Source organism: Berghia stephanieae, chromosome 2, assembly GCF_034508935.2.
Source record: "Berghia stephanieae isolate SIO BIC M18660-M18661 chromosome 2, UCSD_Bste_1.3, whole genome shotgun sequence".
NCBI lineage: Eukaryota > Metazoa > Mollusca > Gastropoda > Nudibranchia > Aeolidiidae > Berghia > Berghia stephanieae.
In genome coordinates this window covers 84043252-84062517 of record NC_088361.1, presented here as the reverse complement: position 1 = coordinate 84062517, position 19266 = coordinate 84043252, and the positions used below count along the sequence as shown (strand labels likewise).

General features: G+C 34.0%; 1 protein-coding gene across 1 annotated transcript in view; it reads right to left on the bottom strand.

The window, feature by feature from the left end:
* Nucleotides 1-6097: 6097 nt before the first annotated feature.
* Nucleotides 6098-19266, bottom strand: part of LOC144965685 (putative methyltransferase-like protein 24) — a 39395-nt gene continuing 26226 nt past the window's right edge. Inside the window, exons 3-6 of the mRNA XM_078901277.1 lie at nt 11581-11697; nt 10787-10858; nt 10081-10255; nt 6098-6810 (exon numbers count right to left, since the gene is read on the bottom strand). Of these exons, the coding sequence (XP_078757403.1) occupies nt 6511-6810; nt 10081-10255; nt 10787-10858; nt 11581-11697 (664 nt within the window). The 3' untranslated portion in view covers nt 6098-6510. The remainder of the gene's footprint in view (nt 6811-10080; nt 10256-10786; nt 10859-11580; nt 11698-19266) is intronic.

Here is a 19266-nt window from a genome sequence, read left to right as displayed (position 1 = left end):
ATTTTAAACACCAAATGCACATAAATTAATTCAATTTGTTATTCGTAGTTGATCTTAAGAGCTTCATAGATCTTGGGGAAAAAAAAAGAAGAGATGAGCATACTCGAAATATGTGGAATGATTAATGACAACAATCTTTCAAATGTGCAATAGCTATATTTTTCTCAGATTTATCAAAGGTTGGACATTAGAGTTTCTCATATATATTGTAAATGTATCTAAACAATATGTGTAAGAGCTCATTGTTTGAGTGAATCAAATGTTACATATTGTAAAAGTTCTTAATTTAAGTATGGGCTCAAACATATATTGGTTACATATCAAAGGTAAACATGTGTCAGAGCTCATTATTTGAGGGCTCAAGAGTTAATACAATGTACCTGTTCTTAATCAAGAATGGACTCAACATGTTCATGTTTACATGCATTAATTATTTGTCCTGACAATAGCGTTCTCCGTGCTCGTTATCATTCACAACTACATGTAGTTACAGTGACAGTAGAAAGCATTTGTCTTATACAGTCACCCGTTATAACGCGACAGTTAATAGTTAAACGCATGTTAAGGATATGAGCTCATTGGTTACATTGGCAGTGTTTGACTGGCAAGTAACTGATCCACACTTAACCATCCAGCAGTTATTGGATTGCTGACTCTAATTTAGATTGGACGTGAGGTACTTTGACCATAGGAGGAATCAATTAGTGTTGACTACTTTACTGTCAGAAATAGATAACTTGTTTCATGAGCATGATTTCTCTAAAACGAGTGATGTTAAGGTCATTCTTATTACTGTCCGAGATTATTGATGGCATCTAAAGTGATGATTTTCATAAATTAAATTTTAGTCCATTCCTTAAGCAATTCATCAACATTATCATTTCAAATGATCGTGAAGGACACACATTAATTTTGATAATTTACTCTTTCAACATTTGGCATTTTTAAGCAAATAAATCATAAGAATAACATATGAAAATTATACTTTGAAAGAATTATCAAAATGATTGACACAACCGATAAATTCATAGATATGCATAGTCCGGAAAACGTGTATACATCCATTATAATCATATCAATGTTTTACTTATATATTTTAAGTAAGTTTTTAAAGTAAATTTGTGTAGGATCTGGTGACTCTATAGAGTATACATTTTTTGGAGTTTTGATTCAATAATAGTTGTAATTCCCTTCTCCCAACAAACATGATCTATTTTAGATTTTAAAAAGAGAGCACCTGACCTGCAAAAGACTAGGAGTTGAGGGAAACTTGAATAGACATGTAAAACCAGAGATAGTCAATACAAGTGGTTGCGGCCAATATTTCATAAATTATATGGTTAAACAATTTGAGTCCTGATGTAGTTCTAGGAATATTCTAGAATTGTGTCCCTACCATCAAAGTGTGTACCTATTTATGGGCAATTTATCATTAAATGTCAGGTTATTAATTAGAGTAGTAAAGACCTTATATTTTCACATCATAGTCAAAATGTAACGACTTTTTGTCAAAGCTCATGCATTTTTTCTTCTCTCTTAAGAACAAAAATAAAATAATAAACGAATCTCAATATCTATTGCTGAAATAGTTTTAAATGCAAAATAGCTATTGGCTAACAGCTGAAAGAGAGACAATATGGAATAGCTTCAAACAACACAGTGTATCATATTACAGTGAAACTCATATTAAATGAGCCTCGATCCAACAATTTAAATCTAATTGGGAAAACAAGAACAACCAAAAGACATCAAGCATGAAACATATTTACAAATATTGTAAGCAAGAAAAATCGTTTTCATCACTTTCAAAAATAAATAATAAAATTATTGTGTCTGATTTCTAACTAACGCCTAAAACAATTTTTACATTTTGGTATTTCAATAAAATTATGAACATTGCATGCAATTAATAGGTACTAAAACTATTTCGAGCAACAAAATAACTATTTACACATACTTGCTGGATAATCAATGAGTTATTGTTCTAGGATTACTTACGACAAAAAACTTCCCACAAAACAATGTGCATACATTCAACTATATATTGGGACATACTGTCATTGGTTCTGCTTGGAATGCATGTGCTACATAAACAAAAACATTTCAACTTGAATTCGCAACACAAGGATGACATATGGCCAATAAAATCTTGATATAAAAAGAACGCACTTTTTTATAATTTAGACAATTTAATTAGCATCCAACAAGCTGGAATTAAGAAAAAGTACGACTGTTAGCCAAAATCTTTTCCTTACTTTTCCCCCAATTCCAACCAATACCTTTTTCTACTTGAAATATGTAATAACCTAAACTTGGTTTTCCTTCTTGAAAAATGTCACAAACTAACATTGCTTCTTAATTCAGAAAGGTGAGTGGGGCAGGCACTTATGTTGATGATAACAGAAAATGAAGTGAGTAGAAAAGTACCAGAAGACAAAAGAGAATAAACATTTCGTGGTGATGGGGTCTCGGACCCACGACCTTACTGATACGAAAACTCTGCCTTGCCGTGAGAGGGACATTATGAATTCGACCTCATCCACCACTTCAAAAAAAAAAAAAAAAAGATAGTTTTAAACGTAGTGTCAAATTGCTTCCTTTAGGCACAGCTATAAAAATATGTTTGCCTCTCATATGTCACATGCACATATTTCCAGATGATTGTGTCAATTTGCACTCACTCAAAAACAGCCATAAACAAACTCATACCCCATCTTTTGTCTTTCATGATTGCCATTGTGTGTCATCAAGGCTGCACAGCGATCCGTGCAAAAGTTGTGATTTTGGATTTTGTTGGGTTTTTTTTTTTAAATTGTTTCTTTCACCCGTTACTCAAGTTATCCACACATTTATTATCCACCATATTTACCGACTTCTCTACCATATCCCTGGATTAAACGTGGTGTATTCACCTTTGACCTGTTTTTGTTGTTGGCTGAAGTAGGGTTTTGAACCCAAAATGTTTCCTGTTTAGGATGTTATTGTAATTTTTTTGAAGCTGCTATATATTCATTGTTGTACATTACGTTTAACAGTCCACAACCTCAAGCAGTTTAGTATTCTTAGTATAATAAAGTATTATTATTATTATCATTAATTATTCAGCTTCACACATGCAATGAACTGCATTCTCAAATATTTAGATTGTCCTAACAATTTTGTTCTAAATATTAAACCGTGTTTTGATAGAGGAGCATGAGGTATGTAAATAAGGCAATATCAAAATCAATATAAGTTGATTGGGTTGCATTGCTACAAGAACTGCCATTACCAATATCATTTTACTATTATCATTATTATAATCCTGATATAATCTTCAATATGGCCATCAAAGTAGAGTAGTATATCATTATATATAGCTATAAAACAACACTTAAGCGTTTTAACATTTAATGTGACAGAATTGCTGCTTGTTAAAAATTAATAGAAGAAAGCATTATTACATAATCAGAGAGCACTAATTAGCATCGTTAAAAAATCAATAACTTTATTTTCACAAAAATAAAAAACAAAATCCGTATAGTAAAAACATTAATAGAACATAATTTCATGTATGAAATAAAAATGTAAAACAGTGTAATTTTAAGCTATTCATAAATGATTTGGGGGCGAGTGGGGAGTGGAGGATATTAACTTTTAAAATTTTTTATTGAGTGTCAAAAGAAAAAATAAAATAAATAAAAACACAGGATCTAGGCCTGATGCTCAATATCCAGTCCATTACAAAAGTTTCTTTTCTAAGAACAATAAAAAATTAACATGACTGACGTATAGAACAGAAAAAATTGGTACTTTAAATTGTTTTTATAATCATAATGATTATGTAATAGAAAACTTTTCAATATCAAGATCAATCTAGTGCGGAGCTGTAAGTTGTCTCTATAAAAGGTTGATCTTAAAGTCAATCAAAATGTCATTGTATTGGAAGGTTATTTAGGGTCATTTGATTGCCTTGAGCCTAAAGTGATGCTATAATAAAAAGGAACATAAAAATAAAGGTGCGTAATACACAACAAAAGTACCAGATTTTGTTAAACAGAACTACAAAAATCCATAATTGTGTAACATAATTACATAACCCGCAAACATAGCTCCATTTCTTTAAGGAACCAAGGAGGGTAATTTACAATTATAGTAGATATAACAACAAAAAGAATGCTAAACCTTTTTCATTTAGACTTTTACACACCATCAGACATTCGAAACTGAATTTCAAATGCGTGATACAGATGGCGATGGAAGAAATAAATAAATTAATAAACATAACATGGATGCATGAGCGAACATTTGAACAATGGATAAAATTACAGTAAATTACTGTAAATTGTGACAATACTTTTAAAAATTGAAATTGTTATTAGTATACGAAACATCGTTAATTTTCTAACAACTGGGTTTTTTGGTTGTTTTTTTTTGTTTTTTTTTTTTTGTTATTTTTTTATTTTTTAATTTTTTTTTTTTAAATTTTTTATTGGGTTGGGGGGGGGGGGGGGGTCACATATTAACTGCTGTGTTGTTTCTTCTAACATCTGCATTTTACGTTAGCAAACATAGCAAGAGAACACAACTGTTACTGTGAAAATGTTAATTATTGAAGTAAAAATTAATTTTAAAAAATAAATAAATAAAACCGAAAAACCCTGATTCATCACCATGATAAATATGCATTGAAAACCAATAAATTTTACAGGTTCAAAAAGTTGGTGTGTTAAATGTGGAAAATTGTCTGCATTGATTGTGAGGTTGAATAGGTAGACAGTTTTCTGTTCTGACACTCTTATTATTGTATATCAACATACTTAGATGGGACTGAAATAAAATGTAAATCTTCACGGGATAACACACAGCACATCCATGAAAAATATTTCTCATCGTCACCATTTGCAGTATTTGTAGATCTCTGTAGGCAAATTAGAACACAACTGCTGACACTCCAATATCATTTTGAGATTCAATAATTACTTACAATGTGACATGCATCTTACACTCAGATTACCACCAATTATCAAACCCAACATTAAATACGTTATACATAAAAAAAAAAATAATTTAAAATTTAATATATATATATATATATATATATATATATATATATATATATATATATATATATATATATATATATATATATATATATATATATATATATATATATATATATATATATATATATATATATATATATTGAATAATTTGAATTTTGGTTCAACTTTCCTACTATGAATAATCTGATGACAGACGTTTCTGTCATAAGTAAAAAGTGTAAACCACAAATTATAACCATTGGCAAGTTAATACTGTAAAGGCAAAATTGAATTAATCTGAAATTATCTGCATAATAAAATATTGTGGATAGGGATAAATGCAATACTTGAAGTACAGCTAGATAAAATGACTTTAATTTTAACTTTATTTTTGTCTCTTTGGTCAGGAGGACGGTGACAGGAAAATGGACAGAAAAATGTTGTCAATTCAAATCTAAAATAGAACACGTTTGGATAATAATTTTGTATTTCCATTTTCTTTTAACCATATTCAGATTTCTGCTCCCTTCCCTTCTTATCTTAACTAAGGTTTCAGTGAGAGAAGACTTCACTTCGTGCGCATATTGTATTTGTAAAAATATTGTTGTCCCTCGTCTTATCACAAAACTCAAGCAATTTTAAGCGTAATTAGTGACCTGAAGGGTGACAGAAACCATGCAAATTTTTGATCCAGATAATGTGTCCTCAGGTAAGGCACTTTACACACACATTACCCCAATGAACTCAGATGTGAATGATGGATATTGTGAGAGTACTGTTACAAATAGGACACCTAACAGGGGGTTGATACTGTATTAAATAGAAATATGTTCCATATGGCCTTCTGGGGAATTAATAAAAAATGTGAAGCGCATTAAGCTTGGTTAATCCTTGGAAATGTGTTATATAGATATTCATGTTTATATATTCATAAAATAATTTGACTTTGAGTGACCTAAAGCAAAAAACAGAGCTACAATACTGCTGAAATCTACTTGTAACAAATTGTGTTAACATTTCTATTATTAGGAATATTAGAATTCTGCAGAAACTAAAATCTCAATCCATTGGACTTTTTTTTCTTCTTTTTTTTTTCGAGTTGTGAATTATCTTCCTTTTCTTAAGTTTTGAAATTAAACTTTTAATATTGCTGGCACTGTTTAACTTCTTAAACAAACTTATAGTGTCTTATTTCTCATTTCTGACTGTGTTTGGCAACTTAAAAAAATAATAATTAAGAACGCATGGTAACGACCATGAGTAACATTCATGATGCTGCTGCAGATATTGCAAACATCTTTGTGATCTAATCAATCTTTCCTCGACCATTCATACAAACTTACAGTAAACAAACCTTATCATCCATTTTAGCGACTCTACTACAAATGAAGACCATTCACAAATCGTAAAAACAAATCTAAATGCTCTCAAGACCAGTTAATTTCACTACACTCTTCAAAATTGCCTCACAACACGCCATCAAATCTTATTTTTTTTTAATATCAAAATGGACGTTAACTAAAGAGTTGTCATTTTGTGATTTAAAATAATGAACGTTATGATGTCTGTCCCAATCTGATGAATAGAATTGCTGGAATCCCTTTACTTTGAGTTGCATGTAGGTATCAAACATATTGCGGAATTCAATTCCCATCGGCTGATTGGGAAAGATGTGCCACTCGAGTGTCAACTGCCGCACTGCATTGATAGTCCCGTCTTGAATCACCTGCCTCATTACTGCCCATTCATATGACTCAATGTCCATCTTCAAAACATCAATAGGCCTCTGAAATACAAACAAAAAATACAACATAAAAATTGAGCATATATATATAGCCCAATAGCCACTAAACACGCTCAAAGTGCTTCACAAGGGGTCCCTAGCCAACAGCAACACTTGACATGTAGGACAAGACATGACACCAGCTAGGTGATATTACTATTTTTTTTTTTTTTCCGACAGAACAACGCTGTTTATGGACAGGTACTCATTTTACACCCGAGTACAGTGATAGAATGTGAGTAAAGAGCCTTTTCCAGGAACTCAACTATGTACTGCTCAGAGAGGGAATCGAACCAAATCCTTCTGTTAAAAAAGCGGGTGTCATAACACTAGGACACATAGCCACACAAGAGAAACGTTATGATGTCACTAAAACTTTAAAATGATTATAATAAATGTTGATTGCACAATCATAACTAAAACCAGAATGTCATACGATAACAGTAACTCCCTGTCTTGTTTGACTCAGGTGTGAATGAGTACCTGGCTATAGGTATTGGCAGATCTTGTAAGAGTGTTAGTATAAGCAGGACACCTAAAATGTGACTGGTACTGTATAAAAAAGAAATAGGGTTCCATATTGCCTGATTGGGGAATAAATAAAATTTTGAGAGGTGTATGGGGCATGGTTAATCCGTAGACCTGTGCTATCCAAATGTTTGTTCAGTTATTTTTTATTTCATTTTAAATCAATAATAGATTGAGATGAGGCAGATGTTAAAATGTAATTATATAATTAAAATAATTAGAAACCAAAAATATGAATTTTTTGCACTTTAAGATACAAAACAACATTCCATCAAAAATAAAAAAATTTAAAAAAATTGAGCTTTTAAATAGCGCAATTTCCACTAAACATGATCAAAGCACTTTACAAAGGATCCCAGGCCAATAGCAACACTTAACACTAGGAACAAAACATGATGCCTGTTAGGCGATATTACAAATTTTTCGGACAGATACAACGCTGTGAATGTCCAGGTACTCATTTTACACCTAAGTATGGTGACAGAATGTGAGTAAAGAGCCTTTTCCAAGGACTCATCTATGCACCAAGCGAAGCTCGAACCTAGGACCTTCCAATCCAAAAGCTAGTGTCATACCACAAGACCACATAGCTATTATAAAAAATAATGTCATACATTTATTACTGAGCTTACTCTGCATATCACCAATTCTAGATGCCTTCTTTTTACAATAACAATGCCAGGAATGCAGGTACTTAAAAAACAAATTCTGATCTTTTTCAAAATCATGGTATTATGCTAAGTCAATATCATTGCAACAAACCAGTGGTATTAACCACTCAAATACTTTCATGAGGGTTTAGAGCAGAGCCATTAGGCCCATGGAGCCAGAGTTTATCCCAATTTCAATGGTGTGAAACGGACTTTAGCAAGTGCTTACTATCCATTGCAAAGTACTTTCTGCCAGATCTTACAGACCTAGCAACTCAATCACTGCACTCAAGATTGATCCAGGGTGCAGTCGACTTTTTCTGATCCCCCTGACTACCCTACAATGAATGGGTAGCGGGGTCTCTTAGATCTGGAGGAAGTACTTTGCGATAGACTGGCATCCTATCTAAAAGATAGCAAGCAATTGCTATTATGTTTCATGCTATGGGATAAATCCGGCTCTATGGGCCTAATGGCTCTGAATGACTACTTACTATTCCATCATTTTGACTCATGTGATAGACATACAAACAATTAAAGTCCACACTTGAACAACGGAGTAGGATTGTTTTAGCCCTCTCGAGTTCACCACGATTGAAAATCGATCAAATTTGTACAATTTTCCATTCATATGAACTCGAGAGACACAGCATCTGCTAGGGGATGTTACAATTGATTTTTCCAGACAGAGACAACGATGATAATGACCAGGTACTGATTTTACACCTAAGTACAGTGATAGAATGTGAGTAAAGAGCCTTTTCTAAGGACTTAACCATGTGCCACACAGAGAAGGACTCAAACCCTGGACCTTTCAGTCCAAAGGCAAATGTCATATCACAAGACCACATTGGCGCTACTTGTGTAACATAACAATGAACTGATACATTATAGGTGTGTGCACACGTGTGCACACTTTACGGGCAACAGAACAGCAAAGATGGATCATATTGCAATGAAAATTTTCATGTCCTGGTATATGTGATAATTTACCACAGCTGCTGTATACTTTAAGGGGGCAGTTAGGTCGTACAGAGATAAAGAGGGGGAGTGGAAGAGGTTTTAAAAAACCAAAGATACAGGACCCTTCATATGGATAATAATATGCGACCCACCATCTCAAAGCCATATTATGTCGGGATGCGATGAAATAGGAGCTGGAAAATGTATTTATAGACATAAATATAAAATTTGGGGCTATGCGGTCGAGCTTTTGGCTCGGAAGGTCCTGGGTTCGATCCTCACTCAGTGAAAAGGCTCTTTACTCATTCGCTTACTGTACTCAGGAGTAAAATGAGTACCTGTCTGTTAACAGCCTTGTCTCTGGAAATATTGCCTAACAGGCATCATGTCTCGTTCTACTTGTTACATGTTGCTGTTGGTCAGGGACCCTTTGATACGGGCTTTGAGCACGTTAGTGGATATTGCGCTATGTAAAATCTCAAGATTATTTTTTTTCCCTATGCAATATGGTTGAGATCAAATCCAATACCTTACACTGTAAAAGACCCAAGGTTGGAGTTTCATATCATTTTCATTATCGATTCCCTTTTCAAGGTCCGATTCGAATCAACATAATACCATTGTGAGGCAATGCATCACAAAATATAGAAAGCTAAGCGCTATTCCCTTCATCACCAATTTAAAAAAATAAAGTACTAAGCATAAAATGCTATAGATGGAGAACTCCATGCCTTTAAGTATGTATATGCAATGAGGGGTCGTGGATAGCTCATACGGTAGAGTCACGATCTCCCCGGCCAGGTGGAGTTTTCGTACCAGTAAGGTCGCGGGTTTGAGTCCCCATCGCCGCCGCAAAGTTTATATTCTCTGTTGTCTTCTGGCACTTTCCTTCTCACTTCATTTCTTGTGTATGCAATGAGTGAGGTTTGTTTTCTCGCTTTTTAAAATGATAACAATTTACAAGTCTGAAGTGAAAAACTTCACCTTTAGTTTGTTGTGTACTTATAATATCCATGCATCAATTGATTTTTCTGTTGTTTATATTAACTATTAAAAAACATAACGGTATTTAAATGTCTTTTGACCTATGTAACCCTTAATGATTATGATATATGATAATAAAATCGCTTACATTTTTGTGACCAAGCATTTCTCGTATAGAAGACAGCTTTCGAATTTTCCAAGTTTTCTTTGACCCGATTGTATAGCCATCAATAATAGGTTTAAAATCATCCTTGTCTTCTATGGACAAACCCATATTGAGAAAATTTACTTTCTTAGATCTCTGATGGCTTTCAATCCCCATGCTGTGAGAGTTAAGAGATATAAAGTAGAAAATTGTGGGGGAAAAATCAAATCATAGTAGGAAAATAAGAAATCTATACATTTACATAGCATATGGTAATTGGATATTTTTAAAATTCGCCCCTCCTCTCCTACTAACTACTTTTCTTTTTCTTCTTATTCTTTGTCTTCTTCTTCTTCTACTTCCTCCTCATCACTTCCTCCTCCTCCTCTTCCTCATCATCCTCCTCCTCCTCCTCCAATTCAATTTAATCAATTGTTCAGTAAACGGCACAAGGTGTAGCACAGAATCATATAAAATGCAAACTTCTAGAAATAAATGAAAAATTATTTTTTTTAAAAATCACATGCCATAAATATTTGTGAATGCATTTATGCATAAAAAATAGAGGAGGCAACAATAAAAACTAATTTATCACTCAGTCACCCTGTAAAGATTTCCGTTAAGGCAGGCTTTTGTTTCAAAATGAGTGTGAAAAAGACCGATTCAAATAAAAGATTTGAACATTAAAGGAATCCTTTATTGTATTTACCTTGGATCAAAAGAATAAACGTCACATCCAAGCTTTCCCATTGCATCGTCAAACCTGAAGTCATGATCAATTCTGTGAATGACAGTGAGATTCATAATATAATGCATGTCGGGTAATTTTATAACTTTTACACTCCGCCACTTCAAAAATTTTAACGGTCAACCATCTCCCTACCAACTGTAGGAGGATCGCCACATTCATTAAGATGCAAATGAAAATGAAAAAAAATATGTGAAGTTTATTTACAATAATAATAATAATAATAATACAGTAATAATAATAATAATAATAATAATAATAATAATAATAATAATAATAATAATAATAATAATAATAATAATAATAATAATAATAATAATAATAATAATAATATTGTAGTAGTAATAGTAAGTAGTAATAGTAGTAGAATTAGTAGTAGTAGTATTAGTAGTAGTAGTAGTAGTAGTAGTAGTAGTAGTAGTAGTAGTAGTAGTAGTAGTAGTAGTAGTGGTAGTAGTAGTGGTAGTAGTGTAGTAGTAAGTAGTAGTAGTAGTAGTAGAGTATAGTAGTAGTAGTAGTAGTAGTAGTAGTAGTAGTAGTAGTAGTAGTAGTAGTAGTAGTAGCAGCAGTAGAAGTAGAAGTAGAAGTAGTAGTAGTAGTAGTAGTAGTAGTAGTAGTAGTAGTAGTAGTAGTAGTAGTAGTAGTAGTAGCAGTGGTGGTACTAGTAGTAATACTTACAGTAGCACAGTAACAATAAGAATACAAATAATCCGTCATCAACATCATCATCATTATTATTATCATCTCTTGCTTACCCAAATGAATAAACTAGACATGGAGGTTTAACCGTGAATGGTGGATCAAAGCAAATATGGTAGTTTCCAACCTTCCTTTTGTTCTGGCACTCGTATTCATTTCCTTTGTCCCATTCCCTGAAAAAAAAAAAGAAAAAAAGAATAATATATATATTATATATATTGAGCTTTTATATAGCGCAATGTCCACTAAATGGGCTCAAAGCGCTTTACAAGGGGTCCCTGACCAACACATAGCTGCCAACTTTTCAAAATGCAAAAACGTATTATTATACGCGGTGAGGCGCGGACGCCCAATTCATGTCTTTAAAAAATGGCATATTTATTAATGTACTAAAGTACTAGAATGGTCAGAACTGTAATACTAAGAGAAGCTTACAAGTGATGGGGAGGTGGTGACAGAAGCAGATTACTGAGGCTTGGGCTTAACAGCCTCCTTTGTGGCTGTCTTTGCCCTCTTCAGGAACTCTGAGCTGAACTCACTGTCATAGCATGGAGTGCTATTAGACTTGACAATGAGAAGTCCTGAAAGCATGTCTGTGCTCAGGCTGCCCCTGAAGTCAGTTTTATTTTTCCTAACTTGACTGAAAATTCTCTCACACTCACAATTGCTGTGTGGGATTGTGAGAAGGCCAAGCATGAAATATGACAGCTTTTTAAACTTCTTTTTCCCAAAAGAGTCTACAATCTTTGCCATTGTAAACGACTGCTCATCTGAGGACTGCACCAGGAAGTCTGAAGGAAAGTCCTCTACAGCATAAGCATTAAATTCAGACTCCAGTGAGTCAATGGCTGCATTGAAACTTTCACCCTCTTCCACCAGAAGTAGCACCTTGAATTTCTTGACAAAAAATCTAATTGAACTGAAAGTGGCACTAGCTCAGATTTTCTTCTTTTTTTTCTTTTTCTGGATTGGCCAAATCGTACAAATCGTACTAAGTACGATTTTATCGTACTGTTTGGCAGCTATGCCAACAGCAACACGTAACATGTAGAACGAAACATGACGCCTGTTAGGCGATATTACAATTTTTTCGGACAGAGACAATGCTGTTAACGGTCAGGAACTCATTTTACACCTGAGTACGGTAAGAGAATGTTAGTAAAGAGTCTTTTCCAAGGACTTAACTACGCGCCCAGCGAGGCTCGAACCCAGGACCTTCCGATCCGAAAGTGAGTGTCATACCACAAGACCACATAGCCGCATAATAGAATGTCCCGGCTAATAAAAACACTCTGCAAAAATACTGGGATAATTTTTTAAATAAAATGATGGCCTAAATGATTGATTTTCTCTATCTCTTTAACATAACAAATGTACATAGAGCATTTCTTTTCTTTTAAACCCTATTTTCATACTAAAATAGAAAGTCCTATTTCCTGATTTGGGGTCCATTTGACCCCCCTGACTTGCAAAAAGAAAAATACTAGAAAGTCCTATTTTCTTATTTGGGGGCCATTTGACCCCCATGATTTTACTATGGAAAATTCAGTTAAAATAATATTTTCTCATTAAATGTATGGGATTAAAACATGTTGTTGTTTTTGTTGTGACATCATGCATCTATTTATTTAGTGATATAGTCGTGTCAATACGATCCACAACTTACTGGTAGATGGCATCTACAATAATTGACTAAGTTAATTTTGTTTCCTGTTTGCTGTCCAATATGATGAGCGCCAGTTTCAGTTACCTACTTTTTCATCAACTCTAATCAAGAAACAGCCAATTAAGTACTAACTGAAGATGAGTCTTATACTTATCCTATGTAATAAAAATGAATTGACAGTAGATTTATCATTAATTTTCTGATTGTAGTACTAGCAAGAATGAATCGCCAAATATGAAATGATGAAACAATACTGGATAAATGAAAGTGTTAATATTCAATTTAATGTTTCTTACAATACTTGCCTTACTTTCGTGTCTTGCTTATCTTTTCTTATTGTGTGTACCCTACCTTAACATAACATATAACATATGGTGTAGGGAGACATAGGATAAAATCCTTTGAATACCCTTAATATTAAATTGATTGAAAGATTACAATAATGATACACGTGGTAAAGATAGTATAACAACTTAAATGCACTCATGTATGTGTGATGTACAAACATATATCTTTAACCTTGACATGCAAAGCACATACACACACACATACACTCATACATCCAAACATATAGAAGATGGACATAATAAGGTAACAATGCATGATATTTGCATACAAGATTGAAAGGCATGTCAACAGCAGTGCAAACAAGTATCATTCGTCATATATAAATCCTTCCCACATATTTGTTTGTAACTTCTTATATGAAAAGTGATTTATTTTCTAGTACCGTTTTTCAATATCTAGGTGAACTAAATTGATAGCTTGAATGACTACGTTATATCTCAGCCATAGTGTCATGAATTTGCTAACTAAATGGTTTGTATGTTGTTTTTTTTTTTTAATCAGCCATCCGTTGTGTGGTCTAAATTATGCTACAGTGGGCCTAATAAAAATTATTATTATTATTATTATTATTATTATTATTATTATTATTATTATTATTATTATTATTAATATTATTATTATTATTATTATTATTATTATTATTATTATTTTTATTATTATTATTATTATTATATTATTATTATTATTATTATTATTATTATTATGATTATTATTATTATTATTATTATTATGATTATTATTATTATTATTGAAAATTGTGAAATGAAATGAAAGAAAGAGCTTCCTTTGTTGAAATCTTTAGTATTTTTCTCTCTAGGCTAGGGCTATTGGTCAGTACTGACTAATATGTGCCAGCGCCTGAGTACTAAATAAGAGGTACCACTGGCAATTGATCAGTACTGTCGAACATAGTGCTGACAAAGATCTTTTCGAACTTATTCGTCACTACTGGATTATTTCATTAGTAATAAAATTATATAAAAAATCCCAGGCCAACTTATCCCATGACTGTTTGTTACACTTAGACAAATTTGATTTAAGTTTAACGTGTGGGGCAACGGAATGACTCTCGTTGTTTTATGCCGCCATAAGATTCTTGTTATTTTATGTTGTCCATTCTATTTATGTATTAGTTTGTTTTTTTTTGTTATGTTTTTTTTTTTAATAGTTTTTCGTTTCTTTTGTTTTGTTTGTTTTTGTTCGCTCATTCAGCCCACGCCAGCTTGTTGCTGGTTTCAGTTCTAAATTCATAATCACAACCGTGACGACCCAAGAAAGAGCAGATTTATTATTTTATGACATTATTGTCAATTACTCTAATACTGGTATAGGCATGTCTCGAAAATTTCCCACACTCGTCTATTTGGAATGAACAGAATTATTATAAAAGGATCCGTGAGGAGTGTAGATTTTGAACCTTTACATAAGAGATGGGGAACACAAAGACAATCGTTCAAGCGTAAAAGGCTCCATACACGCACGGTTTTGATAGGCGTCCGAACCACGATCAGGCAAACCGGGGTGAAAACGCAATGTGTGTGGCCAAATACCTGGCCGATAAACCTAGGTACGGTCCATCGCTCGCAAAGCCCGCTTTGCTTAATATTTTTCGAGGCGATCGGCGATCGGGGGCGTGGCAGTATAAAAAATTGGACAATTTTTTTCGGATTTTCGCTGTTTTGACGTCAGATTCATGATCAGCGTCGAATTTACAATAGGTTTGATACCAAGAACTATGTTTTTACTCCAAAAATTGATGAAATTAGAAATAAATTTTAATTAATATTGAGGCTTTTTGGCCGACAGAACAGGGCCCCTCCCTGTTTTGTGATGGATCAAGTGGTATGACTCTCGCTTTCGGATCGGAAGGTTCAGGTTTCGAGACCCGCTCTGAGTGGTGCAGAGTTGAGTCCTTGAAAATGCTCTTAACTCACATTCTCTCACCGTACTCAGGTGTGAAATGAGTACATGACCGTTCGTTGTCTTTGTTGGGGAAAAAATGTCCCATCGCCTGACAGGCGTCATGTCTTGTCTTTCAAGTTTAATATTGCTGTTGCCTTGGGACCCCTTGTAAAGCGATTTGAGCACGTGGATATTGCGCCAAATAAATGCTGTGTTATTATTTTTTTAAATAATATTTTTATAAATGTTGCGCCAGGAAGAGGTAGATGGCAAAAGTTTCGTTCATACAAAATAAAAAATAGTTTTCATGATTTTCAATGTAATGATATAATAATATGCCAGTTCTTTTTTTTTTTTTTTTTTTTTTCCTCCTCACCCGTTGTCGCGACATGACGGTCGACCTTGACACAGACATTTGGGATTGGCAGATGCCAAAAAGCCTTGACTACGTGATGACAGGGGTGGGCATTGTAACCCTGAATTATAATCTACAAACAACGCCCCCTCCCCCCCAACTCCCCCCCCCCCCCTAAAAAAAAAAAGAGCTGTGTGCGTGTGTGGGGTGGCGGTGGTGGTTGGGTGGGGGGGGGGGGGTGCGAATGCGAGTAGTCCCGAGGAGTACCCGTTTAACCTGCCAAGGGAACACTGTCGATTTGTTTTATAAATAATAATAATAATAATAATAATATAATAATAATAATAATAATAATAATAAATAATAATAATAATAATAATAATAATAATAATAATAATATAATAATAATAATAATAATAATAATGACGATAAATAACAAATCTTTATTGTCCACAAAATGGAAAAATGTCCGTGGTCTACGTTGCTTTTAAACTTAAATCGGATTGTAAATGTATGGATGTTATGCGTATTGGAAAAATACTCACGACATCTCCATCGGGGTATAACATATTAACACACAAAACTGCAAACGCGAACGTTCATTGTCTGATTGATATAACTTAGTGATAAGTTAATTATAAAATGCTGTCTAAAAGCAATAACAACGGGTTGACTAACGTCAAATTCATTCCTTCTATTGATGCTCTGTGTTAAATTAAAATACTCACAAAGTCCGCCAGCCAGAAATATCACTCCAGCCCAAAGATCTACATGGAACCTTGAACGTTATAGTCTGATATATTTTAATGAGAACTAATCATAAAAATGGGTGTCTAAAAACAATAACAATGAGATGAGTGACGTCAATTTGGTTCCTTTTATAAATATCCAAGAACTTTACTCACTCCATCCGCTCTCTCCTCCTTCAATACATATGAATCTATTCTCTCATCACTTTTTTGTGCGGCTATGCATGTGATCTTGTGAAATGACACTCGCCTTTGGATCGGACGGTACTGGATTCGAGTCCCGCTCTGAGTGGCGCATAATTGAGTCCTTGGAAAAGGCTCTTTACTCGCATTCTCCCACCTTGTTCACTATTAAAATGAGTTCCTCGTTGTTTACAGCGTCGTCTCTGTCGGGAAACAATTGCAATATCGCTTAACAGTCATGTCTCGTCTAACATGTTTTTATGTTGGCCAAAGACCCTTATAAAGTGCTTTGAGCACCTTTATTGAATATAGCGGTATATATAGCGCAAGTAAATTTTTCTCTCTTTCTCTTTCTTTCTCTCCCTCTCTCTCTCTCTCCCTCTCCTCTCTCTCTCTCTCCTCTCTCTCTTCTCTCTCTCTCTCTCTCTCTCTCTCTCTCTCTCCTCTCTCTCTCTCTCTCTCGACATGTTAGATTATTATAGCTATTGCTACATATGATGCGAATATTTTGGACGGTTATTGATGCTATGAGTTTAGGTAAAATGCTCACAACATCCACCAGTCGGAAATAACGTACCGTCACACAAAACTACGAGTAACCTTGAACGTTAAAAGTCTGATTGATATAATTTAGTGAGAACTAATTACCAAAATGACTGCCTTAATACAATAACAAAGAGTGGAATAATGTCAATTTCGTTCCTTCAACAGTCTAATTGATATAATTTAGTGAGAAGTAATCACTATTGTGCGCAAGACGAAAGATAGAATAACAGACAGTAACTGGGATCGTAGCCTCACTATTAATTAAAATTTATTTCTAATTTCACCAATTTTTGGAGTAAACACACAGTTCTTAGTATCAAACATATTGTAAATTTGACGCTGATCACGAATCCGACGTGAAAACAGCGAAAATCCGAAAAAAATTGTCCACTTTTTTATACTGCCACGCCCCCGATCGCGTATGTGGGCAAAAATCATCTGCGATAAACGCAGGGATCGGGTCACAGCGATAGGTCATCCGTCCCGCTATCAGCGGATGTCGGCGTCTGTGGGGGCCTTAAGAAAAACATCCGGTTTGAAAGTCATGAAAATTTGTTACTTATTTCCTCTAAACGGTGTCATGTCTGGCTGATTGAAAATGTTCAAAATTGATTTTATGCACAAAATCTATTAAACTTGTGTTGAGTTTTTGTGTTTTATTAAAGAGAATGATCTAAATTTGTTAAACTGACAAAATCTATAATTTCACATGTAATGACCAATCGTTTTACTGTTAAATCCATTTTGCTATTTAGTTAATTCAGATATAATACTGTTTGGAAGTTATAGGTGACATATTATGTTGTGAAAAGACTTCCCAGAATATCGATGGTTGCAGTTTGGATACGATAATATCTCGTATAGTTTGGAGGGCAGAACGACTTGGATACAAAATCGTTTGGGAATGTTATGAATTGGGTTCCGCGAATATAGATTGTTATGGTTTGGAGACATAATAATAACGATAATAATATGACACAGTTTCGAGGGCATGGAGACTTACACATCTCTCAAACATCCTGGTTTATACACGTCTTCATTTATCATTGACCAGTACCACAGATTTTCGACAAACGGGAGCGACAGACAAGCTTTTAGTTTACTATATTTTGGGCAATTGACGTTAGGATTGAATTAATTGACTTTGTCTTGGAAACTAGAGTGTTGTAACTAAGACCAGAGATTTTGATCTGGATAAATTAGAATCAAAGCATTGGTAAGACGAGATAATCTGTTTGTTATGAGTTACAGTTCTTGAATCAAGTTCTAAAAGTCATACCGTATGATGGGGGTCAATAAGCAGGGGTTGATCCTAGATTCTATGACGTGAGATGAAATAGTAACAATCATTATTCTTAAAGTTTACCCACTGTCTAAGACACAAGTTGAGATAAAAGCCACTTAATGCAAGACAATAAACGTTCAAGGTTACTCATAGTTTTGTGTGTTGGTCCGTTATATTTCCGGATAGCAATGTTGTGAGCTTCTTAGCCAATCACACAGCATCTATTCCCGTCTCCAACATTTGCTCTCTTCATCATCACCACAACTACATCATCATTAGAGGAAACACAGGTGTGATATCAAAAAACGGGTTCCGATCTCAATGGAAGTGTAAAACCACTCTTCCGGAGGACTGGATACCTTGTGTAATTCATCTTCTGGTTTCAGATTGATGGGATCTTATTTTCTAGTCTAAATAAATGCTGGTCGTCTTCTGTACTTCTCATTACTGCCTCCACCACCAATATATATTTCAACCACATATTATCACTACCATACGATAGGTGGATATTCGTTTAGCACAGGGACAAACTCCCCCTCTCCTTCCTTTTCCAGTGCATCCTAAAATCTTGACACCACAACTACATCATCATTAGAGGAAACACAGGTGTGATATCAAAAAACGGGTTCCGATCTCAATGGAAGTGTAAAACCACTCTTCCGGAGGACTGGATACCTTGTGTAATTCATCTTCTGGTTTCAGATTGAT